The sequence below is a fragment of the Apteryx mantelli genome, chromosome 4 (assembly GCF_036417845.1).
Source record: "Apteryx mantelli isolate bAptMan1 chromosome 4, bAptMan1.hap1, whole genome shotgun sequence".
Lineage (NCBI taxonomy): Eukaryota > Metazoa > Chordata > Aves > Apterygiformes > Apterygidae > Apteryx > Apteryx mantelli.
The window spans coordinates 61,455,907-61,482,455 of record NC_089981.1 but is presented as its reverse complement, the minus strand read 5'-3'; the positions used below and the strand labels follow the sequence as shown (position 1 = coordinate 61,482,455).

The following is a 26,549-nucleotide window of genomic DNA, read 5'->3' as shown; positions in this document are numbered from 1 at the left end:
CGTCGGGAGAGCTCCCACCCCGCGCGGGTCGCTCGGCGGCGCGGGCACTCACCGGGCGCGCAGCGCGGGGCCTGCGCGCGGCCCTCCAGCCCGCCGCGGCAAGGGCCGCGCGACGCTCCTCGGCCTCCGCCACCCCCGGCACCTCCGCGGCACCAAGGGCCGCCGCGACCCGCTCTCCGCCGGCCAGCGAAACGTCACCACTCGCCCTAACCCCCACGGCCCCGCCGCGCTTCCGCTTCCAGGACATCCGCGAGGCTCCTCGTTAAGGGTGTCTCCGCGAAACCGCATGTCCGCCCCCTGAGAAACCCTGCAAAACGCCGGGACACTCCGCGCGCCACCTTAACAGGGCCGCATCAGCCCAGTACTGCCTGCGGCCGGGACTTCCCCATGGACATGCGCAATCGAAGGGAGAGGCGAGGCTCAAGCGCTGCACCGCCTACGCACATGCAATCGGGCAAACATGATCTGGGCATGCGCAGAAAGAAGACTTTTAAAGGCCAGCGCGGAGGGGGAAGAACGCTTAACTTCTAGGCATGCGCACAAGATCTCCACAGAGACGCCAGGCCGTGGCGCCCTCTCCGCATGCGCACGAAGGAGCGGGTGGGCTTCCCGCGCGCAGAGGAGGGCGTGGCTCTGTGCCGCCGCGGGCAGCCCGGCACGGGTGTGCGGACTCCGCGCGCATGCGCGCCGGCCCGGCGGGAGAGGGCGGGGCGCCCCCCCGCGGCGGCGCGGCGCGATGGAGCTGGCGGCGGCGCGGGGCGCGGTGCTGGCCGCCGTGCGGGGCGCGCGCGCCGCGGACCTGCCCCGCCTGCTGCACTGGATGCGCACCACGAGTAAGCGCGGCCCAGCCGGCCCGGCCCTGCTCGGCCCCGCTCCGCGGGGGCCCCTCGAGCAGGCCCCGGTGAGCGCGGCGGGCGGAGCGGGGGTGTCCTCGCCGGCCGCCCAGCGGCGGGCTCGGGGAGAGCCCCGCAGGCGAGGCGGCGGCCTGGCGCTGGCCGGTGTCGCTCCGCCACGGCCTCCGGGTCCGCGCCCGTTTAACGGGCGCGCGCCGCCTCCCCCGCCACCCCGCGCTTTGCCGCAGGAGGGGCTCGGCCGTGCCGTGCCGTGCCGGGGCGCGGGGGCGGGCGGGGCGGGAGCGGCCGCCGCCCCCGCGCCCCTTGCGGGCCGGTGGCGCGCGGCTCCTCGGCGGCGCTGAAGGCCCGGCCGGCGGTGAAGGCCCGGCCGAGCCGGGGTGCCTCGCCGCCGGCGGCCGCCCCGCTCCCCGGGGCGCGGCGGGGCCCGGCCCGGGGAAGGAGGGGGGTCACCTCCAGGCCTTGCTTGGAGTCCGCTTGTAGCTAGGCCGTCGGCTGGGTCCCGCCCGGGCACTCGTGCTCACCGGTGCTGGTTTTCGTCACCCTTAGTATGGTCAATTTGGAGTTGTAAGTGTAGGTTTCTCAGGTGAACTCTGTCAGTTTGCTGGGACAAGTAAAGGGCTTCCTGATGCTACCTGTCCTCTCCAACTCTAACCAGACGTTATCACACCTGTAGCAGTGTCAGTTGAAGCAGGCATGTGTGTCTCAGCTGCCATAGTTGGTGGACTGTCATATCTGGTGGACTGAAAATGATGGTAGCATAAGTGGATGCTTTGGGTTATGAGTATAGTGGCTGAGGTACAGGCTCCTGTTCGTTTTGCCAGCAGTGCTGCAGAGGCAGTAACTTACAGCAGAAGAGCAGGACAGACAGCTGGGGCCATAACCTCTTAAACTTTCCAGAATGAAATGCCAGAGGTTATATGGAGGCACTCTGCTCCTGGTATATCTAAAGAGTTTTATACACTAGTCTTGTCTTGTTCAGCTTCACACATCTTCACAGCAATCTTTCAGCAGCTGGAAAATAGTGGTTTGAGCTAATTTGCAAGTACTTCTTTCCCCATTTGATGTCATTTTAAGTTAACATAGCTTTCTGTCTATTTTCTTGTATGTGCCTCGGTGTAATTTCATCAACATGCTGCAATCAAGCATCTCAACACAGCTGAAGGAAGGAAATGTGGGTCAGTGTACAAGCTGTTAAATTTTGTAACTGCACAAATAAAAAGATGATATAGAAAATATGAATATACAAAGTGCACTAAAGCTGTAGGCATATAGTGCTATGCTGAATAAAGTGACTAAAATGCTGCTTAGTCTGTGGTTATACTTAATTTTTGCCATTGCAGATGGGGGTCTTGAAAGCCCCTGAATGCTTTGATCCAGTCAGTGTCTCAGGCAGCTTATGAGTATATGTCCTGTTTATTAATCGTTGCCTGTTGGGATGGTAAACCCACTCCCTGGTGATGATGCTGTTAGTGGAAAAAATTATTATATGATGTGTTATGTCCTCAAGTCATGCTCTGATGTGCTAGGATTGTTATTGTTCAGTTCTTTTGTTCCAGCAGTGTTGATACCAGTAATTGAAAAAACTGGTGTATGCAGCGCCTCAGCTTTAGTGTAAAACACTGTGGAAACCGATAAGCAAATATATGGGGACACAAAGGCCAGCTGTGGCACGTGGAAGTGGCAGCTATTCACATCTGAAGGGTTGTGGCTGTAAAGTCACTTTCCATGTGGCTTGCACTTAGATAGTTTATTTGCTCCCCCAGCCACTAAAATGGAGAGTCGGGAAAGATCCTTTTGTGATCGAGTTGCTCCCTCTGCTGGCTTTACAAGAAAAGAACCAGTTAGGAACACAGAATCGATCATCCTTGGATGGCTGCATAGCTCTCACCCCGATCTGTTATCTCTTAGGACAGACGTTGTCAGATGTTTCAGAGCATCTACGAGACAGCCTTCACAGAGCATGTGATGGGACTCCTTAAGACTTGAAGGCTGAAGCTTAATGGGTTTAGTTAGTGTTAACTGCTGTAACTAAACATTTTTGTTATCTGTGTGTGTTTGTGTGTACATGTATATGTATCTACATATGTATACACATAATGGCAGAGCAAAGTGCTCAAAACAGTATTTCATCCCTTCCTTTATGAGTTTTTGTCTGGATGCAGTAGCATGCTGTGCTTGCTAAATGGTGCATGGGTTACTGTAAATAATCGTGTTAGAAGTATTTTTCTTCCTTCCAATATGCTCTAATTTACAGGCATAATTGAATTTCATATGCAATCATATTGCTTGTTCATCTAAGTAAACTGTTACAGGTCTTTCTAGACTAACATATTAGTTTGTCATGTGCATATATGGCTGTCTCGCAGCTTACTGTTCTTTGACTCATTAATAGATACAGTAAAGCACATGGGAATTTACTAGTAAAGCTTGAAAATGCTGATCTGTTTCAGTAAGGAAAAGAGTGCTTACTATTTTATCCACTTTGATCCTATCATCAAGCTTTACCTTTTATCTACCAGAGTAATTTTTAGCCAGTGGTATGGTTTATGTAGACTTGCAGAAGTCCTTTTTCAATCAGTAATTTTTTTAATTTTTCTTTTTGTGCTTCCAAAAATTCTCATAGCTAGACAGCCTCAGTGAAAGATGAGTATGACACAGTCCCTAGCCTGTATCAGATTATGAGCCTGCAAATTTTTTTTTCCTCTGAATTTTAATGATACAAATCCATGCCCAGTCTTTTAATGAAAGGAACTATATATTCTTTCTTCATATTTACTCTTTATAATTAAGATACAAACTACAATGTGGTTCAGGTTCCAAACTTTGAATTACTTAATACTTGATGTATTGGGCAATCTGTGCCATTCTATTTTTGTATTAAGTCTGTATCAGTGCTAATTGCTATTGCTTCACTATAGGTAATCATCTTAAAACTAACATAGTGTTTTTTGTAGTTGCCATTCAATAGATTTTTAGATCATATGCTGCAGATTGGAGGACAGAATAGACTGGATACACAGGGCAACAAGAATCAAGCAGTTAAAGTAATATGTATAATTTAATCTCTGTAGCCACCTTCTTGATAGGCCAGATCTGAATCTTTATCTAATCTCATTTATACTACATTTCCTTCTCTTTTGCAGAAAAAAAATATTTTTCTTGAATGTCCTGTTTGGATGCTATTGATTTATTTTCTGAGAAATAAAGCTGCACTTTGGGCATCTGTAGTTCTTTAAAGTTTGTGATAGTATCTTGCCAAGTGCTGATGCAGTAAAAAGCAGTAGGCAACCGTATTTGTTCCTATATGTGTGGTTTGGGGCATGTGGGACTTAGGCAAACTTTATTTCCCAGAGTGCCAGGTTTGTGGAGAAATTCAGAGCCTATAAAATTTGGTCACATGCTACTGCCTGTAGAAGTTAGTAGTTTCTGAACCTGTTGGTTGTGATGTCCAAGCAAAAGTACTAACATTTGCACAATTTTTATGCTATCATTTGGTGCTGCAGTCCCGTGTCTCCCTCTCCCCCCCATATGTGTATATACATGTGCATATAGGTATACGGTAGAGGAGAGGAGATTAGAAAATTTTGTGCAGATCTGTAACAATTTCTCATTACCATCCAATTAAGATACATTTCATTGATTCATTAGGTCATTAGTCTGTTCCTTAGCCTATACCTAACCTGTTTGTATTTTTCTGAATGGCTATGTCTTTCTGGTATATCTCCATTTTCTTTTTCTTTGCACCAAGTGAGCACAGGTCTAGAGAAAGATCTCTCTCTCTTAGTGGTTTTATTTTCCTGCAGTGCTGAACAGTAAGTAAGCAGAGGTGTTTATCCAGCAGGTCACATTCCTTTATTCTTTTTGGAATTTCCCCAGAGTTGTAAATGTTCTGGGTAATGTCCCCAAAACAACACTCTTGTTGATCCCTCTCTTCATACTGCTTCTCTGAGCTGCTTCTGTGACTGCATACCAACAGTAACTTTTATTGTGGGGTTCCCCCCCCACGGAATTGTTGTGTTTGAGTAATTATACTGTCCTTCTCAGTGTAATATCTGGATGTTGCAGTAGTAATTAGTACTGGTTGGACAGAGGATGGTGAGGAGTGGGAATTGAGGTTTCTACTACTGTACCCTGAATACAGCTAGGGAATTTGGGGTTTCTCTGTGCAGCAAGAAAACAGTTTTACAGGACATGCTGAAAAGTTACCTGATCTCTGTACCACACAGAGAATTAAAAGCCCAGTCTTTGATGTAAATGGAGAAAAGAAACCAACCTCTGATGAAAAGAACAAAATTGTAGGGGCAGAGGAGTAATATTCTGAATGAGAAAACAGTGTACGTAAACAAGGATAGGATAAATGGAAACAAAATGGCATCCTCACAGATGAGTTGTTTTTCTGTGGTGTGTGGATCGTGGCATCCCCCCCCCCCCCGGCCCCCAGCTGTCCTGTTCCTGTTTCTGTCAAGATGTTGAGCTTATAGTTTTACTTCCAGCTGAGGAGGAATGAGCATGATTCCAGTGTTAGCTATAGTCAGACTTTCTTCTTCTCTTCCCCCTCTCTCCCAAGTAAAGTATACATGGAGCTTATGTAGGCCTTAGACTAAGTTGCCCTTCTGTTGTCACAAACCCAGTGTTATTTATTTGCTTACTTAATGTTTTCTGACTCATATGCTGAATGCATGGAATGTTATCCCAAAATCTTTCCATGGAAGAGCCAGTTTACTTTTTAGTAAAGCAAGGTATCTTATCTAAAGTAAAGACTCTTTTGTACGACGTGGAACTAAGACAACATTGAACAGGTTCTCACTCTTAAGAATTTCTGTGAGTAATCTTCCTTAGTATTTACAGGAATGTAAGTGTATGCAAGATGCTATCCTTTTTCTTCTTTGTCCAAGTCCGGAATGAAATGGGCAGTCTTTTTTTTTTTTTGGTCTTGTGAATTTTAGAAATTCCAGATCTTTACGTATGATGGAAGAAGACATTACAGTTTTAAGGCAGCTGCTTAGCAGCGCTGCTTTGCTGTTTCGCAATCAGCCAGCTCTTCCCACACACTGCAGTGAAACGTACGTCATTTCACGGTGACTTGCATTCCAGCTTCTCTTTTGAGTTAGTCTTAGATCTCAAAGAAAATGAAACGATAAGAGTTGGAAGGAATAACAGGCAGGAACCTTTGGTGTCTTAACTTTTCTATAATAGGATGATTAATGCTTTAATATCCTTTTGCAATAACCATGCTCCAGAAGTTCTGGCTAAGAAAACTTGGGTGAAGCCCAAGAGCTAATTCAAACCACTTGGGGAGACCCCCCTGAAGATCCCACTCAGTTGGGTCTCAGCATTTGATGTATAGCTTCTGTATAAATGTGTGCATGCACATATCCCTCTTCCCTGCTCCTCTTACCTCCACTACCCAAACTCCTAGAATCTTCAGTAGCAAGAGAGGTGACATTTGGTAAGAATGGATGCTGGAGAAGGTAAGCAATGAAAGCAGAATTTTAACATATAGAGATGGTCTGTTATACAGATACAGGAAGGAATTGGAGGAAAACATTTGTAACTTCCAGGAGTCCTCATTTCAAATTTGATATTGAAGTCACCAAACTACTATACTTACTGGCAATTGCTGAACATTTTTACGGTATTTAGAGCTATTAATGCAGATTACAAAAACCTATCTCTCGATTCATGTCAGTGAAGTACAGATAAGGTGATTAAAAAAACCCCCTTTATTATTTGTCTTGTCTGCCAGAGGGTCTAAGATACAAAATTACTTTTTCAGCAGGGCTAAAATTGGCTGTTCTAATACTAGCTTCTATTTTTTTTTCCAGTCATGTAACTTAGTAAAATAAAAAAAACTTATAAGCTTTTTCCATTCTGTACACTTCACTGAAATCTTAGCTTTATATTTAAATGTTGCTAAAGTGATTCACTGGTCTGAATAGCCAATTGTTCATACAGTGATATATAATTCAAAACAATCATTGAATAATAAACCATCACAAATCCTCTAAGTTAAGGCTAAACAACACATAATTAAGTATGTTTTCTTTTTTCTTGACCATTGACTTATGCTGGGAGTAAGCCAGCTATTTAAGAAGGTGATGTAGGATTCGGTCTTGTGACTTGGAAGTTGAGGGCAGTCAGTGCTCTAAGCTCAGGCTCTTAACAGGCGGTGAGGGAAGGCTTTCTGACAGAGCGTGGTGGGCATGCTGCTTTGGGTCTGTGTTCTGCATATGGAGAAGAAACTCTTTCTTGTGGTACTCTTAGCAACAGACTAAGTTTATCCAGCTTTTCCTATTATGTACTTTATGGCCTAGGCATTATTGTTTTTCCAGACCTACTAGGAAAAATTGTCAGGCGGTGATTTTTACAGCACAAGAATATGAAATAGTATGGAAAAAGAAAAAAATGACTCTTTAACAGGAAATGGTCTTTAATATTTCCTTTTGGTACTATTGTCATACATGTGGACCTAAAGCAGAGTGAGTCTCTTTAAAAGGATGAAAGCATGGGTTTCTGTGATGTGACAAGTACAGGTGTAATCTTTGCTCTGTGAAAAAAAGTAGTTTAGTTTAAGGCTTCATATCTAAATTGGTATAAGTGTTTTATCCAGGTAGAATACTCTTTCAGAAGAGATCAAAACTGTTGAAGAGCTGTGTTAACTGGAATGTATTTCTTTGTTAAAATGATGCCATACCCAAAATCTTTTTCACTACGCTGTGGTGTTTGATAAACTAAAATGGAATGTTACCTGTAGTCTGATGAATCACCAGTTATAGGAAGTGGCACTAATTACTTTTCAGTTGAGACAAATGATACTGCTGCAAGAGGGAAGTCTCAAGAATAACAACTGCATTTATGCTGTTAGTCATTGAAACTTTAATAATGGTGGGGAAAACTAATGATAGGTGTGTGACTTAACTAGTTTCAAATTTAACTGTGAAGCTTCTTTCAATTTCTGAGTGTAAAAGAGTTAAAGAACTAATAAACTATGCTATGATGTGTATTGGAAAATGTGCCAGGAAAGCTGGTTGCTTTCTAACAGTTGCTAAGTATCTTAGGGGTAGAGAATGTATTTAGAGTGCCTGAAGAACTTGGTATACTGAGGTCATAGATTAGTCCTAAATTTGTTTAGCCAAAAAAGAAGGTAGTAATGTTTTAGAGATGTGGGGCCTCCTCCTTGACCTGTTTGTTCAGTATGATTAGAATAAGGTGAATGATTAAATTAGCTTTGTATTAAGTAGCATGGATACTAATATTTGCTTCTAATTCTGTGAGTCTGGATTTATGTCTAGAAAACCATATGATCTTTGCTGTTATGGTTACCTTTGCTAAATCCTCTTCTTTCCCTGTGACATGTGATCTTATGTTTTCATTTGGAAATCATGTGTTGCTTCTCTTCAGTCATGTATTTCATAGTGCCAGGATGTTTAGATGTTGGTGTAGCGGTGCTTTCTGTCCAGTGTGAGGTTTTGTGATGTTTTCTTAGCTTGTGTTATATTTGCTGTAGAAAGGCTGAGCTACACCAGGGTGTTAATTAGGCTTTTTGCAGTGTGTTAATTAAATTTTATAAATGCACGTTGAGTAGATCCAGTGGAACCGGTTTTTGAAGTAAAATACAAACAGTAATGCACTCAAACTTCCTTCATAAACAAATGGTTATGATTCATCCTGCAGTATTTCATGAACTGTGCAGTTCTTTCCTCATTAGTTGTGTGTTTTATGAACACAGAATTTGGCTTACATACTCTCTATTTCATAGATATAACAGGCACTAAAATGATGTAAAAAATAGTATTCTTTTTTTATTTCTTCTTTGAAGATCCATAGTAAGGTGATACTGTGATTCTTCTGAGTGAATAATTTGTTAAACACAAGGGTGGAGTTGATGAAACTGTACCACTCTGAGGCAGAAATATATATATATTTTTTCATATTTAGCACCTGCATTCTATACTTGATGGCAATCTATAAATATTTACATACTGCAAAAATAAATGAGTTATTGTGGTAGCTGCTGCTATTTCTTGCTTTGACAAGAGTGAGGTAACTCTCAGAATCTGAGTTTAGTCATTGACTAAACATACAAATATTCTACATGCAGCTTCTGCTAAAGCTGCCATTTTGTGATCTTGGTAGTCATATGTTCAAACCCCTTTCTCTTTCTTTTTCTTCCTACGTGCTTATGCTTTAAAATATGATAGTTGGAAGGAGCACTTCATTGGTCACTTATTTTTCAGTATCTGTGTTTCAGCAATTTTTCATTTGAGCTGCTTATATGTGTTTTAAGATGATTTTTGTTATGACCTGTTTCGTACAGAGTATCTACAAAGATTTTTCTGTGTCATACTTTGTTGTTTCAGAAGAGTAGCTTGGATTACAGTGTTGTGACAAGTGTTCCTTTCAAGGTGGGAAAGGAGTATTCTGGACTTGAGGAAGTTGGATGTTCTACCTGTCCTCCATATCTGAAAGTATCCATTTCTCTAGTGTACAGCTGGAATATTTAATAGCCTGTAGAGCCATTCACCACTGCTGTTGGCCAGAAAAGGTCACTAAAGCAGTGAGGGAACAGATCCTGTTAACTCAACAACTTTGGGAGAAAGGGAGCTGAAGTTCTGCATTTGCAATGTGGTGTGGCTGGCCTGGTGGTCTGTGAACACTTCCTGCATTTCATTAAACTCTGTATATGAATTTGATACTCTTAACAGGCAGTATAACAGCTGGATGAGCTCTATTACATAGTAATAGTATTGTTTTAAAGCATGTGCCAGATGTAGGGGCTTATTGCCCACAGGCACCAGTCTGTACAGCTGCTAATATCATCTTTCTACTCTGTTGTTCTGTCCATATCACTATTTTTTCCCCCTCTTGTTCCCTCAGATGTTATCCACCTCAGCAGGATCTGGCTCCTTTGCACTCTAAAGACCTGTCATACTCCTTCTGGTCTGATCCCCCCCATTATTTACTGAGGTTTCCCTAAACCTAATGTCATCAGGTTTGAGCAACAGTTTGTTCACCTTCCCCGAGCTAATCAAAAAAGTCATCAACTTCACTGCTCCTGGGACGTTCATAAATAGTCTGCAAGTTGTTGGATGGATTGTGAGGTTAACAGAGCATGGGTGCTCATTAGAGGTTTCAAATTTAAATGCTGAGAAGCTGGAGCTGTTGCTTTGCGGCTGTTTTGTTTATGCTGCTGTTGTTGCAGCTACCTCCTCCATCCCTATGCAAAGCTTGCACCTCTTTGGGAGCTGAGGTTCTGGAGATCTTAACTATGAGCTCCCTTCCAATACTATAACAACTACCAGTCGGTTTACAGTGCCAATTGGGGCCTTTGGGCATTTCTGCAATACATTTAATAAATAATAAACTGAATACACATTAAGGGAGTCCAACTGATTTAAAGGTCAAGTATAAGCTTTGTGCAGCTTAATGTGGGGGATTCGGGATTATCTGTTGGTGTCCGTCTTGGGACTTGTTGGAAGAACCATTTACATTTACACCTTGTAAGAAGAGTGTGTCTTGCACTAATGAATGATGGTTTATTTAACCATATTATACTCACTGAAGTGCTTAAGCAAAAAGCACTTCAGAAGCATATTGTATTTAAAATTATAGTTTAGCTGGTCTCTGCGTCTATACCAAAAACTTTTCACTCTTCCTAGCATTGCTTGTGCTCCACAAATCATAGAAAGATTGAGTGTACTAGCATACACAACTCTGGCATGTCTTACAGATTTATTTTGAACCTACTTCCAATCAGGCTTGTCTATACCAGTGTTCCCACCTGGGACAGCAATGCTAACAAATATTAACTTTTTGTTTTTTAAACACCTAAAAAAGACATAAGATCTTCTTTTGGTAAGTGATATACGTATATCTGAACATGAGGAAAAACTTCTTCACTGTGAGGGTGACAGAGCACTGGAACAGGTTGCCCAGAGAGATTGTGGAGTCTCCTTCTCTGGAGATATTCAAAACGCGCCTGGATGCAATCCTGTGCAATGTGCTCTAGGTGACCCTGCTTGAGCAGGGGGATTGGACTAGATGATCTCCAGAGGTCCCTTCCAACCTCAACCATTCTGTGATTCTGTAATATGTAAAAAAAACTCTCTGCCCAACATGGTGGCAGTCAAAATAGAACAAGAAACAAACTAGAAGCGGGGTGGGGAAGAGAGGATGAACATGTCTATGTTTAAAAAAGAATCAATAGATGGGGTTGAGGCATTTTTCAGGGTTAACGTTTGTGGTTGCTTTTTGTGTGGTTTTTGTTTCTTTTACAAGTATGTAGTTTTGACCTGAGATGTGCCTTTGTTTAGAAGCAGTTCAGTGCCCTCAGAGAACTGAGATACCCAAACAAAAGAGGAATTTCATCTAGTCCTTGGTTATGAAGAAGGTGTAAGGGGAAAGGAACAGGGTGCCATACAGCAGATCTCAAGCTGAATATCAGTTAGGCACATCATGCTGTGGGAAGAGGGCTAACATGAAGCTGGAAGGTTGCCTGCAAGATGTGAAAAGTCTGTTTAGTGCAGAAAAACCTTTAGTTGGAGTAATATGTCTGGTTCTGAATGCTACAGGTCAGAAAGGATGAGAGAGTCCATAAGATCTAGAGGGGAGTGATGACAGCAGAGTTCTAGGAAAAATGCAAGAAAGGGCTGAATAAGTGGGTCTTGTTTAGTCTAGAGAAGAGATGACTGAGGGGACACAAGTCTTCAAAGTAGTAAAAAATTACTATATACAGGAGAGGAACAAAGTTTGCTATTTCCATTGTGAGTAGGACAGGGAGTAAATTGGGTTTAAATTGTGGCAAAGGAAATTTAGATCATTTATCAAGAAAAATGCTGCTTTCTAATAGTGAGTTAAGCACTGGAATAGATTGCCCAGGGAGGTTGTAGAGTCTGTCATTAACAATATTTTTAAAGAATACTCTGAAGAAGTAGTGACACTTAGGATTGATTCTGCCTTGGAAGAAGAGAGGATTGGTGACCTCCCAAGTTTCCTTGGAGGTCTGCTTTCTAGATGTCTAAATCAAAAAGAAGAAAAAGGGTGTTAAGGCAATGCAGGGGGTATCCTGGGAAAACAGCAAGAATTTACAGTGTGTCTTTGCAAAAACGTACTGCTTTACATCCATTCCTATTTTCTTTCACATTGGAAAGTTTGATAGTTTCAGTTGTTTAAGAAGTATTGTAAGTTGAACTGTTGAACTGTGCATTATCCCTGATGTTTTGTAACCACTTTATTAGAAAGATGGTATGTATAAAAAGAAACTTTTACAAAAAAAACAAAAAAAAACCTATGTACATTCAGGCAACTGTGGGTTTTGTAATTTCTCCAATAGTTCAAAAACATCTTTGATGTTTTTATATCTTAAGCTGAAACAGTATCACTTCGGTGGCAGCCCAGACCATTGTATGTGAGTTATAAATTTATAAATATGAAAATAATTTGAGATTCAAAGTGCTATATTTATTTTAAGTGGCAAAGTTATTACAATCTAAATCTGTCATTGGCTGGAAAAAAATAACAAAGACTGAAAAATGCATTTCAAATAAAATCCCTATCCATCTGGTATTGTTTATTTATTGCAACTATATTGTACTGGTCATCACTTAGTCCACATGATCTACATATGATTGTTCAGGGTTTTTTGTTTGTTTTGATTTATAGATGACTTTGATGACCTTGTGGTGAATAACAATGATGTTGTGCTCAAAAATATTGCTGAAGATTTGCGGAATCGCTTACCCATTGAGGCAATGTTTAATTCAGAACATCTAGCTATTCAGAAAGTAAGCGAATTGTTATGGGCTCCATTGCTGAACCACATCATTTATTTGGGCACTATGCTGATTTCAGTTATTTCGGTTTTACTAGTAGATACATAATAATAGAGGATGAGCACTGGGTTGAGATACAGGAAATCTGTTTGGCTCCCAGATCTGTTGCTGCATAGTTGTGTGACCCCAGACAAGTTGTTTCACACTTCTTAATACTTATATCGTAAGTTATTTGGCATAGCTTTCATTCTGTGTGGTATGACACTTGTCACAGTGCTTCTTTAGCACTAACTCCATGACAGAATCTGACAGCCCCCTTAATAGGACCAGTGTTTTGCTGTTGCCATAATGTGGGCAGCACAGAAACGATTTTCATTTCTTTTCAGATTCCGATGGCTCAGAAAGAGGTGGGCTGTGAGCCCTGTGGGAGGGGAGGGCACCTTTTCTACTTGAGCTGCCAGTATAGGTGGAAAGTCAACACATTCCCCAGAAAAGTGGTATGTGGCTCTTAAATGTAATAGAGGATTGGCCACATGCAACAATCCTGGGAGAGGGAGGAAAGAGGAGTGGGAGGATGAAGATTATACCCCTTGAAATGAGAAGGCAAACATCCCAAGTAGTATTCTTTTGACTGAAAATGATACATTCATTAATCAGGGGTGTTTCTAGATTGAGGCATAAAACAAAAATGACAATCTTTAGACAGCTGAAGTTAAGAAGCAAAATTGCCCTTTCTCCTAAATTTAAGTTACCCTCTCCTCATGAAAGTTGAAAAGAAAAAGCTTCCATTCCTGTGTACCAAAGCTCTGTATTGCCTCCTCTATACCAAAGCCAGCTCTAGGGAGACAGAATTCACAGCAGGTCTCCTGCTCAGCTATCCAAACCTTCAGCTTTCTTTCCATTGTCAACTTTCACTTACTGGTAATTTCAGTGGAATTTGATCTAGTTTACATGTAGGGATTCTATGGTTTAACTCCGTTAATTCTTAATCAGCATAGTTAATCTATAGAAAACTTGTTTGGACGGTTTCTTAAACTGGCTTGAGAATAATTAGTGCCAACTTTGATCAGACCAGCCATGCCTTCTGCAGAACTGTGAAATACATTGAATTTAAATATAACTAAAATAAATAATCTATACAATTAATATTGGACTTGGAAAGACTACTGATGAGGAGGAACTACTACCACACAATTCCCAGAGTTCTGATGTGTAATTTTTGACTAGGGGGAAAACTTGAATGTCGGGGATTTGAGGAAAGGTAAGATGGTGGTCAGATTACCTGTGTAATAGTATAAGTGAAATTAGGAGACTTCGTTATCCCTTTCTTAGGTTTTGTTCCTTTTCTCAGATACACCAGCATCCACTGCCCATGATTCATGTTGATGCATTCCTTTATGATGATGATTTTGTTGATTCATTGTGTGAGGAAGGGAAAATGAGTAGGAACTACTGCACAGAGTGTGGCTCATACAAGACTGCATCTTTAGGTAAGTGCTTATCTGGGAACATGAGAAACAAATTCTGTTTTACTAAATTGGTGTGTGCAGTCACTCAGCTGGACAACAGAACATCCAGCTGATGGAGGACCTTGTTCAGACTGGTGCAGCACACAGGCCAGAACTATTTCCCATAACCAATGGAAGGAGACTCCTTGACACATAAGCCAAAATAATTTGCAGTGTATGAGTGACACTAGTTGCTCGCAAAAAATGGGCAGGGAAGAGTCAGGGCTGTGTACCACTGAAGAGGAAGATGCAAAAGGAAGACAGTACCATAGCAAACCATGCAGTAGCCTCAGTCTCCTCTTGCACATTGAAAAGCAGTAGGAAATACCATGTTAAAGCTTGTGTGTGGTGTGGTACAGATCAGTGCTGTCACCAATATAGCACAGGCATTGAAGAAGAAGTAGTTTATTTTAAGAACGTTCAGTTCTGTAAAATCTTGGAGTTGAAATTTAAGCCATTAATATGTCTGCCCATGAAAAAGTTTGCATGAATTGTGTTGAGCTTTAGGTACTATGTTTCTACGTTTACTTAAATGATTCCAAGTTACTGTATCTTCTATTCTTTAATATATGTCACTGTGCAGACAAAGGTAATTCAGTTTCATGAAGGATTTCAAAATTCTCCATGTAAGGGAATGAATACCCAGCCTCAGGACAGTCGTCTTGGCAGACTGCCTCAGATCTGCAAACCCTGGTTTTCCAAGGTCCCCAATACTAGTTTAGTTAAGAAACCAGACAGATTTTCAGAGAGGATAGCTCTTCAGATTTATATTTCATTGATTAATAACGCGTTAGTTAGTACTGCCCACCCAACACCTTTGTTTTGTTCTTATTTCCCAGAGTTTATTTCGCATTCCTTTTCCCTCATGGAACTGAAGTTTCTTTATCAACATGTACTGCCTGACCTGACAGGAAAGGTAGTGGTTGACGTTGGCTCCAGGCTTGGTGCAGTGCTATTTGCGGTAACTTCCAGCACAGGAATTCGTATTTTATTACTGTGACATACATTTTCCCTCTTCTCTGACTGCCTACTCTCATTACTCCATCTTGAACAGGTCATTCTGAGAGGCATCTCTAGCCTGACTGAACAGTATAAGGGGCTGTTTACTAGTGATTTCAGTTCTTGTTCTGTTCCCCACAAAAGGAACTCCACATGATCTTGCTTGTGGAGAGGAAAAGTCTGTTGTCCGACAGGGTAGCATATTACCGTCACACATGCTGCTCTTTTGCTAATTATTGCTGTATCTCTTCTTCATAAGTAAGCTTGGCCTTTATGTCTTGACCATGTCTATATATAGATCAGTTATGTTAAATTCCTTTATGAAGCTGACAAACTGTTAAATTATACGAAGGAAGACTTTGATATGAATTTGTCTCCTAAAACATATTGTCCTGCTCTGGGTTTTAAAATGCATATAAAATACTTCATTGAGAAACTTGAGTGCAATTTTGATTGCTTTTGGCATGGCTGGTGTAACATATGGCCAACAGCAACGCAAAACACACGTTACAACTTTCGTACAAAAGTCAATGGCTGTTTAGGGCTCAGCCTTGGAAACACTTGAGCATGTAATTTTACTCATCTGAATAATCTAATTTTGGGACTACTCAAATGAGGAAGGTTACTCCCATTTGTAAATATTTGCAGCATCAGATCCTTAAATGGTAACACTGTTGCCAGCTATTATATTTGTTTTGAAGTACTTAAATGCTTGTATTGTTATAGCAGAAGATAGTCTCAAGATGCAGCAGCAACAAAGTTTTTAAAAAAGAAAGAGTTCTGCTTTTCATCATATTCTTGGCTTCTATTGGAGAAGTGGTGACTTTACCTTCACAGGTTGCTTTTCTACCCTCAGAGTTGAATGCTTTCAGAAAACTTCAATAATTAGGTTGCAAATGGAGATATCTCTGACATTCTATACATTTAACATTGTTAGTTTGTCTTTCCCATTATTAGCAAACTGTAATTATGGTGTTCATTGGAGACAGAACTGTAGTTAAAGTTAAAGCAATATCCCCATTAGCCCCATAGACTGGAGTGCTTGTCCGTTTCTCTTTTTTTTTATTTTTTTATTTTTTTTAATCTCCAACAAATTTCCATAATCTCAGTCCAAAACTGAACTATTTAAGCATTTGGGTTTTATTACTGAGGAATAATATATCTTTTTTTCCCCTTATGTACCTATTTAAGCACTTGAAAATAGTAGTAATACAGTGCTTAGAGGTGCTGACAAAGATTCTGTCCTGAAATATAGCCTTATATTATGGGTACATTGTTAGCCATTTTCACTGACTTGAGTGTGTAAAATCCTGGATTTTTTTTTTTTTTTTTGCTCTTGCTATTTTCCTCTTCCATTCTTACAAGGAAAAAAAAGGTACAGAGTGTTTAAAGACTGAGCTTCTTTGCCTTTCACAGTATTTTTATAATTTAGTTTGTAGTGTTTTTTTTCTTCTTTGGCCAGTTTACATGTTTTGCAATTGAAGTAAAGTTGCAGCTCTCCTTTTCTTTCTATTATTTGATCTGTCAGCTTGGATCTCTTATTAAAATTCATGAGAAATCAGTGATAATTGCCAAAACAGGGGCTTAGCTCTGAAAAACATGTAGCATCCACTATAAGACATTTCTCAACTTCCTGTTTTAAATGCTTTCTTAATCTTTTGTTTTATTTTTCCATTTCAATTGAAATGTTTGAAGTCACTTTAAAGGCATCACAGTTACTAAATTTCCTTTTCCTGATGTAGGGTTATCTTTATAGCTCAGCATCCCAACTGTATGGAGTAGAAATGAATGCAGACTTTTGCCAGTTGCAAGAAATGACAATTACCAAATACCAGTTCATTGACAGAATAAAGGTAACTAAATATATGGTTCAGTGTGTATTTTTAACCAACCATGCAGTAGGTATCCTGTTTATTGGAGTGACTGGTAAATCAGCATTCTGAAAAGAAGTCTCTGCCTTTGCTTGTTTTGGTCTTAAAAAAGGCTTTTTGTTGAAAAAAGAAAATTCTCAAAGCAGAGAAAGACAGCAATTATCAAAATATGATAACGTGTTGAATTGCTTCGCCTTTTTCCTGGATGGACTTACCTGGTGGCTCATGCAAAACAGCTACATCCTAGCTTATTCTCCCAGTGAAATCAATGACCGGTTTGCCACTAACTTCTGCGAAACTGACTGTATAAAAAGTTTGTATCTTGAATAACAAAAACAGATGGCATCTGTGTTCATTAATAGAATCTCTGTGTTTTGTTAATACTAACAGAAAGATTTTTGTAGGATTTGCAAACACCTAAAGGACTTCAGGCTATTGGTGTATGTTTTCTCAGAACATTAAAAAACAAGATGGGTTTCAAACAGTCTGATATTATGGGAACCATTCCCCTACTCCCATTATGGGAATAACTGCAACTATTTTAATGAGAAAAATGTTTGGGGTTTTGGGGGTTTTTTTTGTTTTTTTTCCTTTTGGTGGGATACAATTAGTTTTAATACCAGCAAAAGGTGGTGGGCAGAATATGTTCAGTGAAGTACTGGCTTTAATCCTGTGTTATGTTCATATGCTTTTGAATGGATTCACACAAACTGTTGAGTGCAGTAATTTCTTGAGAATTAAAATAACCAATAAAAAGCTGGAAAGAAATAATAAATATTAAAATATTTAACACCTAGTTAAGCAGCATCACTGGGTTGCCCAGTTTAATCCCAGCTGCTGCCATTTTTATCCATAACCTTGTTTTTTGCAAATGTTTTGTGTTCATACGTGCATCACCTTGTGATGGGACTGAAGGTGCAGACAAGAACTCTGTCAAGTTAATTCAGTGGAGCTGGAGATGTATGTACATGCTTTTCAGCCTTGTGTGTTCTTTACTGTAAGACTTTTTTGTTCTTCCTTCACACCTTGTAATTATGATGAAATATTCATTTCAGAGTAAAGATAAGAAGATAATACACTTTCAAAGTAGTGCCTGAGGACTTTACTATTTGAGTCTCATTAGATGTTTAGTCATGTGACTCCTGTTATCACATTGCTTTGAACATTTCGTTCTTAGATTTTTATTTCGCCCCCAAATTAATCCTCTCCAGAGATACGCACTGGCTTGGAAAATAGTCAGAATCCAGTTACTGTTAATAATCTGTGTCTCAAAATTGAAAAACTTTGAAGAGACCCTTCTTAAATAACCATTGATTTTTCAGGTATTCTGAATTTTTATTAGAATATTATTCCTGAAGGACAACAGGTGAAATGATAGCTGTAATGACTAAATTTTTATGAGTGATTCTTGTGTTCCTTTGGTCAACATTTGATTTGTTAAAGTACATAAAAATTGCTCTGTGTTGTTTGCCATTTGGGCAAACGCTTAGATGCTGGGAGAAGAGTTACACAGTTGAACAGATCTTGAGAAACTTCAGACCTCAATTCAGAAGTTGCCTGTATTCATCAGGGCTCAGTGTGCATTCCTGCTGGCAACAGGGCTGTTTTAATCGGTTGCTGCCCCTTCTGTCGTGCCAGCACAATCCTTTGTGCGAGCACATAGCCAAACAGGTCAGGGAACTGATCCAGCTGAAAAAGAAGCCAGCAGGAAAGGGGTGTTTCAGCTGGAGCAGGATCTGGGTCTAGCTCATGATGCAGCCACACACATTTGTGCTGTCCCAACAGAGGGAATGATGCAGCAATGGGAATGGGTATGTGTTTGGGGAGAATGGGGTGCTTAGATCAGTTTAATCAGTACAGACACCTACTCTATAACTACAGTCTAATTTTAAGTTAAGGTTTCAGTGTTGAAAAGTCAAGAAAACTTCAACAACTCTATACAACTCAAAATTTCCCAGGTGTTAAAGTGTCTTTCTGAATTGAGGCCTAAAATGTTAGGAATGCCATTAGAAGGGCATTAAGAAAACTTAGTGCTAACCATGACTTCTTGTGCTGCTTATAGATGGATGACCTTCTCCTCCCTCAAGTTGCCATTTTACAAATCCCTGTTAGAATGGTCCATCAGTCATTTGTGTTTGTGGTAAAGGATTACTGTCTGTTTTTTGTACAGAAATTCAGTGCTGCTGTTATTTTAGTCCCTTGAAAAGAAGGGAATAAAGTAGAACATCTCCTTAACCTTGGAAACTGCGATTTGAGTATCACTTACAGTTTAGGTGCACTCAAAATTATGGAATAAATCAGGGTTCTGATAAATGAGTTCTGGCAGAGGTAGCTGTGGCATGTTTTGCCTGTAGCTGTCTGTCCTGCCCCTCTGCAGGAGGCTGCTGTCTGTGCACTGGGACAGCAGCATCAAACCTAAATCCACACCTCTACTACCCCAGTTTATAGTGTGTCATTACATCTACAGCTAGCAGTGGCTTTACGTGGAGGACTTCAGTTGACAAGCAGGGCCTACCTTATTTAGGATTGCCAGTGGTGATACCAGCCTGAGCTGTCTGTCGTGTTTCTGTGCTGCCTGGATGTTTGAGCTGTTCATTACTCAGCTCCTGTACTGCTACAGTTTACACTGCAGTGTCTTAAGATAAATTATCACCTATTTTAGTTGTCTTAAAAAAAGCTCTAAATTTCAGGAACTAATAGATAAATAGTTCAGATGTCCGCACACTAGAGGTGAAAATAGTAATTTGACCAGTCATTCTGTCAGCTAAACTGTCCCTATTCCTCAATGAGATAGAGCCTTCAAACACTAACCTGTCAGTTCTGGGTGAGGTACAAGACACAGTTGCTTTCTTTCCTCTCACTACAAACAGTGGTGGACAACTCAGCATGGTAATGTGTTTAATGAAGTAAAGCTGTTTGTTTTACTGAGTCGGAGCCCTCACAGAGAACCCATGCAATATAGTTCCCAAAGATGAAATGCTGTGATGTCTAATTTTTACAAGCAGTAGTTTTGTTTCTGTTATAGCTAATATTGAAATACTTGGCTAAACTTGCTATAGTGCATTCTGGAGTTACAAACTGCAGCCACTCATTGCCTTTTTCCCCACTTGAACTCCTGCAAGCTGCATGGGTAGTATCTGTTTCCGCTGGCAATAAGAACAGCATGCTTTTGTGTGCTCTACAAGTATCGGTATATTGTCAAGTGGGCAAAATATGCTTTTTCAGCAGATAAAGTGTCTTGTCTTCTGTACAAAGATTCAGCTTTCCTGCCAGAATCGTGATTTCTCTTTTACATCCATCCAGTGTTGGAAGAAACTGACAAAACGAGGAGTTTTGCATCTATCCAGTTAGTCTCTTCTCAGCACAACCCAGTAATAGGTAACACTGGAAATGCAAGAAGTTGTTCAGCTTTCCTGACCATTTTCAACATATAGGGATGTACTTTCAAAAAACTGGGGGGAATGCAAGTAACATTCAGATCAGCATTCTCTCCCTCATTCACTCAAAAGATATTCCTATTTATGTTTCTCTTCAGATTTAGGATTTGATGTATTTCTCCCTGTTTAAGAGCAAATCAGAAGCATCTTGTCAGAGTCTTAATGAGCATCCATATTCTCCCTCCACTATAATATCACCTGTTTGAAAATGATATGATGTGCTAATATCCTTTTTGGTAGATGAAGGTAGATGAAGGACTCTGAAATTCAAATCAGCACCTGTGCTGACTGGAGAAGTAGTTGTTGAGTAAGATAAAGCACTTTCTGTCCTCCAGTGCCATAGAGCATGCTGCCTTTCCAGCATTCCTAGTGCCAGTATAGGTAACAAGAATTCAGTTGTCAAGCCTGGGTCTGTCAAGTCTTTTCTAGCTGTGATCCCGTAGTAACCCACTGTGCCTGTGAGATGCCTTTTGATAGCCTCATAAAAGCTTTGGCTGGCTTAAGTCCTTTACTGAAAACAGTAAACATTTGTGATTAAAACATAGGTAAGTGAAAGGTAACAGACATCACATACATCAGCTCCTTTTCTATGGTACACAGCGTTCTAGATCAAAAGTCAGATACAGCATTTCACATAACATAACGAATTGAGTATTTTAATTAGGAGATTTTTTTAAAAAACTTACTCTGGTTATTTTACTTATGTTTTTATCTACTACAAAGTCAGTGAAATATCCCTTTTTATGACTGGTTCAAAATGGTGGTAGCAGGTGCTGTATTATGTTGACAGGCTTCTTGTCTACTTGAAGTGTGTGTTTGTCTCTTAAAATAATTTATGCCTTGTGAAATTTCTCTCCTTCAGGTGGTTCATGCAGACATCTGTACTCAGGCTTCACTTCTTCAGAAGGCTGATGTTGTTGTAATGAATAATGTCTTTGAATATTTTCTTGACAGACTGGAACAGGCCAGGTAAGCTATGTGTCCAAACAAGTAATCTATTTCTTTGGCAATGAGCGTGTAACCTTGTGAGCTATGGAAAACCTTAAGGTTGTGCTTTCTGAAGTCACATACATAAATTATATAAGGAAATTGTTTTAAACTGCCTGCATTTAATTGTTATACTTAACTGTTAAGTTGTCATGGCAGTAGTTTGTTGTTAAACCCACTAAACACTCTTCCTTTGCTTATCCAGACCTTTCCTTTAATCTTTGCGCTGAACGGTTAAAATAGCATCTAACCATTAAATGGTTTGAAATTACTATGCCAGCATGCCTTTACTATAACTTTAGGTTAATCTTCAGAAAGAGAACAGGTTGCTCTGACTTTTGGATATCTGAGCTTTAATATATATGTATTGCAAAATACAGTTAATGGTATTTCTAATATGGTCATAAGTAAGTAATAACAAACAGATACGTCATTAAGGTTGTCACTGTCCTTTTTCTGATACAAGACACTCACAGATGAGCTTTTGCCGATCTAGCTGAGTTCATTTAAGATGTAAATAACTTTTACTTGATGACATTACCGTGCCTTTAGCACAGGCAGCCAAAAGGAATGGATGCCTGTGTCTCAGCCCAACCAACAGTCTGACATTTGCTAGCAGTTTAAGCTAAGGCTTGTCCCACTGCCCTTGATATCAAGCAGTTAATGTTGAGCAGAGAGGCAGAATGCATGCGTGAAGGGTAGTGGGTATTTCAAATTGCCAGGAGATTTGTTTCCAGGTACATGAGTGAGAATTCATCCGATTCCTGAAGAGCTCAGGGGTAGTGGTTTAACGTTGCGCAGTACCTTGAAGACAAATGATGTCTAAAGAATACTAGAAATTAAATTCTTTTTAGTCTGAATTGCCATGCTATGAGAAATGATCTGACTTGCAAAATTAGAAAAAAAGGAATGCTGGCAGCTATCTTTAAATACTGCCATTGCTAATATCTTATGTGAAGCATTTTGTCACAACTGCAACATAAGCATGTAAAGAGCAACTTGTTAATGAAACAGTGGAATTGGGGACTGGATTTTGTTCTTCAAAACTAAAAATTTATAGGGACAAAGTACCAATGTTTAATCCTAGTCCAGAGTGAAGGTGTTGACAATGCAAAATGGCATGCAGGCATGTGTCAGAGTGAAATAGAAGTGTTTCAAATATTAACATTTTAAGATGATGTATTCCCTGTTTTTTCATACGCCACTTGATTTTTGTTCATACAAAGGTATTTGAGGTATTAACAGATAAACAGATAAATCAGTATTAACTGATAAATATGTATAGCAAGTCTTTTAAGCTTAGTCTATTTTTAGGTCATTAAATTTTAGAAGTGTTAAATTTATTCTATATCAAACATGTTTCTTTTCCTAAAAACTGGTGACCTACTTTTAAAATGTGTTTCAGAGCTTGGGAATTTATTGCTTGTAATGTAAGGAAAAGAGGGTTGTTACTAATAACAGTTCCAAGCCTTAAAGAATCTCTCTCAAAGCTCCAGGTAAGTTCTCTCAGCCAGTTTTAGCCAACATGTTTTGTTGCTTTCTCTGAAAGTGGCAGTTCTGTAGTTGAGGTTAGCTGTTTGCTAGTATTGTCATGAGGGCAGGTACGTGATCTTGTGTGTACTGTAGAAGATGTAGTACTCTCTGGATTCTGTTTCTGGGTTGACCACCAGCTAATCTTCCTCTGCTTTGATTGTCTCCAGCTGTCAAATGGAAACCCCAATCTATTTCAATAGGCTGCATGAATTATTGTATTATTATATATATTATTAACAATACCTTAGTTGTGAGGTTAAGAATATAATATTATTAGCAAAGCTGTATTATGATGTTAGTAAGTTATGTGATAATTATATCCACTCCTTTCAGACTACTTCCAGGTATAGAGAACCTATAGAGCCTTAGAAGCATAGATGTATTTATAAACCTCTAGTTAAAAACAAAACCTTGAAATATTTTCTCTGTTCAACTCTGCACTTGCACGTTGCCTTGAAACATGACAAACTGTTTTGCCAGTACAGAGGGAGAAAGAATTGTAATAAAGAACTGTACCCTGCAGATATCCAGTCTTCTGACCTGCTGTTCGCATAGAAAATTATTCATAATATGCCAATATGAGCTGTTAGAAGTACAGATTAGGGAGAGATGTGATCTCCATAACCAAGTGATTACCATTGGGTGTCTTGGATCAGTGACAGCTTTAAATTGCTCTTGGAAACAAACAGAATGACAGTGCAACTTTCAGAGGTGTTTAATAGCCTGTGCTGGTGGTGGTGTTGAAGAGTACTAACCGCTTCTGATGGGGCAACCTCTGCTTTGTGTCCATTCTGCCATAGGTTTTCTATAGGTTACAGTTGCTGTGTGTATGATGCCTAGGGAAATTATGTGGGCTGGCTTTGGTTGGGAAACAAAACACTGATAATACACGACAAAGCTATTTATAAAGTGGCTTGCTGGCCACAGTAGTCTGCTTTAGAGAAATTGAACCACTCGTTACTTTTATGCTGGTGGGTGAAATACATTCTCAGCCCCAGGAGCAGCAGCAGTGTCATTTGACCTTTTCTTGGAGCAGGCAGTAGTTATACAACAGCTGAGAAGCCCTTTGCAGTCTTAATACAATACCCTATGGGTGTAAAACAAGAAAGTACCTGTGATTCTTCCCTGCTACAGTTAGCTGCTCCCTCACCACTTCTATCCAAATGTTGCCTTCTGATCAGGATGCTTGAGGCTTATGCAAATACAAATGGAAGGCAGTTGTAACATGCTAGCAAAATATCTAAACTACTGACTGAGATAATTTTAAAAAGTTATCTTTAATTTTCTCCTATCTAGGTTAAATGACATTTCCAGAAATGAATTATCAGTACTGCATGATTTGGAATGACTAATCTCTCTTATTATGTCTTGCCTTCTTAATGTTGTACTGACCTTGAAACTCCTGTTATGTTTCTTGGAATTGTGTTAATTTAAGGACCTGTTTTCATTGTTTCAGACGGATATACAGCTCAGCCAATGGGTAGAAGAGATACAGCTAAACTATGATGTGTACCTGGAAAAGGAGGTGGACAGAGAAGCACTTGAACAAATACATTTATACAAGATTCTCTAGTACCTGCACAAATTTACTAATATTCTTGTAAAATCATATATATTTTGAGTCTAAAAAGGACTCCAATTGATTTGTCTGAATAAATCAGCTGAAAAATCTTATTGTGACTAATCTCGGAAGTCATAGCTGTGTTTTGTAATGAAAAAGGGTCTTTTGAAACAGGATTTCTTGTGAAGGTGTTCTGTCTCAACGGAGATATCCTTATGGTTTCATTTTGTGCAAAAATGTTTGAAAGAATGTCTACTTATGCTAAAAGAATGTTTTTGTGCACTAGCATTGCACACTGCTAATGTTTGTTAAATATATCAAATCTAAGAATAGTGCATCCCTAATAAGGTGAATGATAGCAATACATTTAACATAATTTTACTTAAAAGCTGTAGTATATTAGAGTTTGCTGTTTTGTTTTGGTATAGACCATTTTGCCATATTATCTTTACTGTTCCTCCTATGGAATTTCTATTTTTTTTTTTTTTCATGGCTTGCTTGATAACAAGAGAATCTGCTGGTTTTAGTTAAAAGAAAAAATGAGTTCTTCCGTTCAGTTACTAATCCTTAAGCTGGCTGGTAATGTAAAATACTTGCACCTAAGAGTCATTCAGAATTAATGCTGCAAGTCCAGGATGACAAAATTCTGTTCCACGTCCTGGATTTTTGATGAGGATTCTAGAAAGTATAATAAGGGGTTAAGAAGCTGAAAATTTTGAACAGGTGTCACAGCTTAATGCAGGCTTGGTGGTGGCGTAAAACATTGGAAATTCGTAACAGAGCCTCCTCAGAGCGAAAAGATCTACATACGCCCACCACATTTATATTTAGATTTTATATTCTAAGGATATAAAGCTTTTAGTCGGCTGAAGAATGTTTCAGCTTTTAGAAAACATTGACAATCAAGTGCAAAAACATTAACTTCAGGAGTTTGGGACTAAGTGCATTCTCAATTTAGAAGCAATGTTAGTGTCTAAAAGTTTGCTGCACAACTTATGTCTAGTGCAAATGGAAAAACTTGAAATTGGATTTCAGTCTTCAAATGATTTCCAGGTCAGTGAACTTTGTAAATATACTGTAGGCAAAAAGGAGCAGTGGCTATTAGGCACTCAGGAAATTAATTGGTAAATGGTACTGTATAAAGTATATTGAGTTTTAAACAGTCATATTTTTAGTGGTTTGTTTGGAGTGGAGGAGGAAGTTTTAACTTGAGTGATGTTGAACCACTGCCCAAATACTGTGTTGAATCTATTCTTCATGCATTTAAAAATAACAGAGATGGAAACTTTTCTTTAAATGTTTTTTTTATTAAAGTAGAATAACTAAGCCTTTGATTACTTAGTTCTCAATGAAGCAAATGCACTAGAAAGGGAACCTAGAAGAGGTTAAGCAACAGAGTAATACAAGGTAATACAAGGCTGATAGATCTGACAAGGAGAGAATAAGAAATGAGAAAAGAAATGCATGTGCAATTCAGAATGAGGAAATGAGCACTATAGTAATCAGTACAGTCCAGTGGAAGCTGTGACCGAATTTGGAGTGTATAGACAGGATCCTATAAAAGGAAGACTGACTGGTTCTTAAAAAGCTACTTCATAAGCCTAATATCATGTGAAAAGAAAACACCAAAGTGGAATTTTGCTTAGTTGTTTCAGAGGTCCTGCAAGATTTCTCCTTAATCAATTGTCAGGACTTCTGTCTCTCATTACTGGGTATAATCTGTGACCTGAACCTTGTTTTGGTAATAAGGGAGCTACAGCTTTCATTGCTGTTGTTTCCCCTCTTCATGCTGAGTCTTCAAATACCTTTTTAGTGTTGATCTCAGATTAAAAAAAAAAAAATTCAATAGACTGGAGCAGATCACCAGCATATTTAATGACATCTGTATCCCCTGACTCTGGAAATAGCATGCGTGCATCTGGAGCTCATATGCAGCAGAGGGTACAGGGGAAGCTCCCCCTGTCTTTTTTAGACATCAGGAGAAAGTTGGTGGTGAGTTCAAGCTGCTGAAACTTCTGTGTTCCTCTC

At 39.8% G+C, this 26,549-nt stretch overlaps 2 protein-coding genes across 3 annotated transcripts in view; one reads left to right on the top strand and one right to left on the bottom strand.

The window, feature by feature from the left end:
- Positions 1–269, bottom strand: part of LOC106482839 (signal recognition particle subunit SRP54) — a 36,693-nt gene extending 36,424 nt beyond the window's left edge. Inside the window, exon 1 of one of the 2 annotated variants that reach the window (XM_067296729.1) lies at positions 53–269. The gene's annotated coding sequence lies outside the window, so the exon portion shown is untranslated. The remainder of the gene's footprint in view (positions 1–52) is intronic. The other variant, XM_067296727.1, reaches the window with a different exon arrangement.
- A 437-nt stretch (positions 270–706) lies between these two features.
- On the top strand, positions 707–25,853 carry LOC106482838 (uncharacterized). The gene is made up of 8 exons (XM_067296726.1): positions 707–833; positions 12,516–12,637; positions 13,977–14,115; positions 14,973–15,094; positions 16,875–16,985; positions 21,303–21,409; positions 22,833–22,923; positions 24,417–25,853. The coding sequence occupies exons 1-8, from the start codon at positions 737–739 to the stop codon at positions 24,531–24,533; spliced, it is 906 nt and encodes a 301-aa protein (XP_067152827.1). The 5' UTR covers positions 707–736; the 3' UTR covers positions 24,534–25,853.
- Positions 25,854–26,549: the final 696 nt, after the last annotated feature.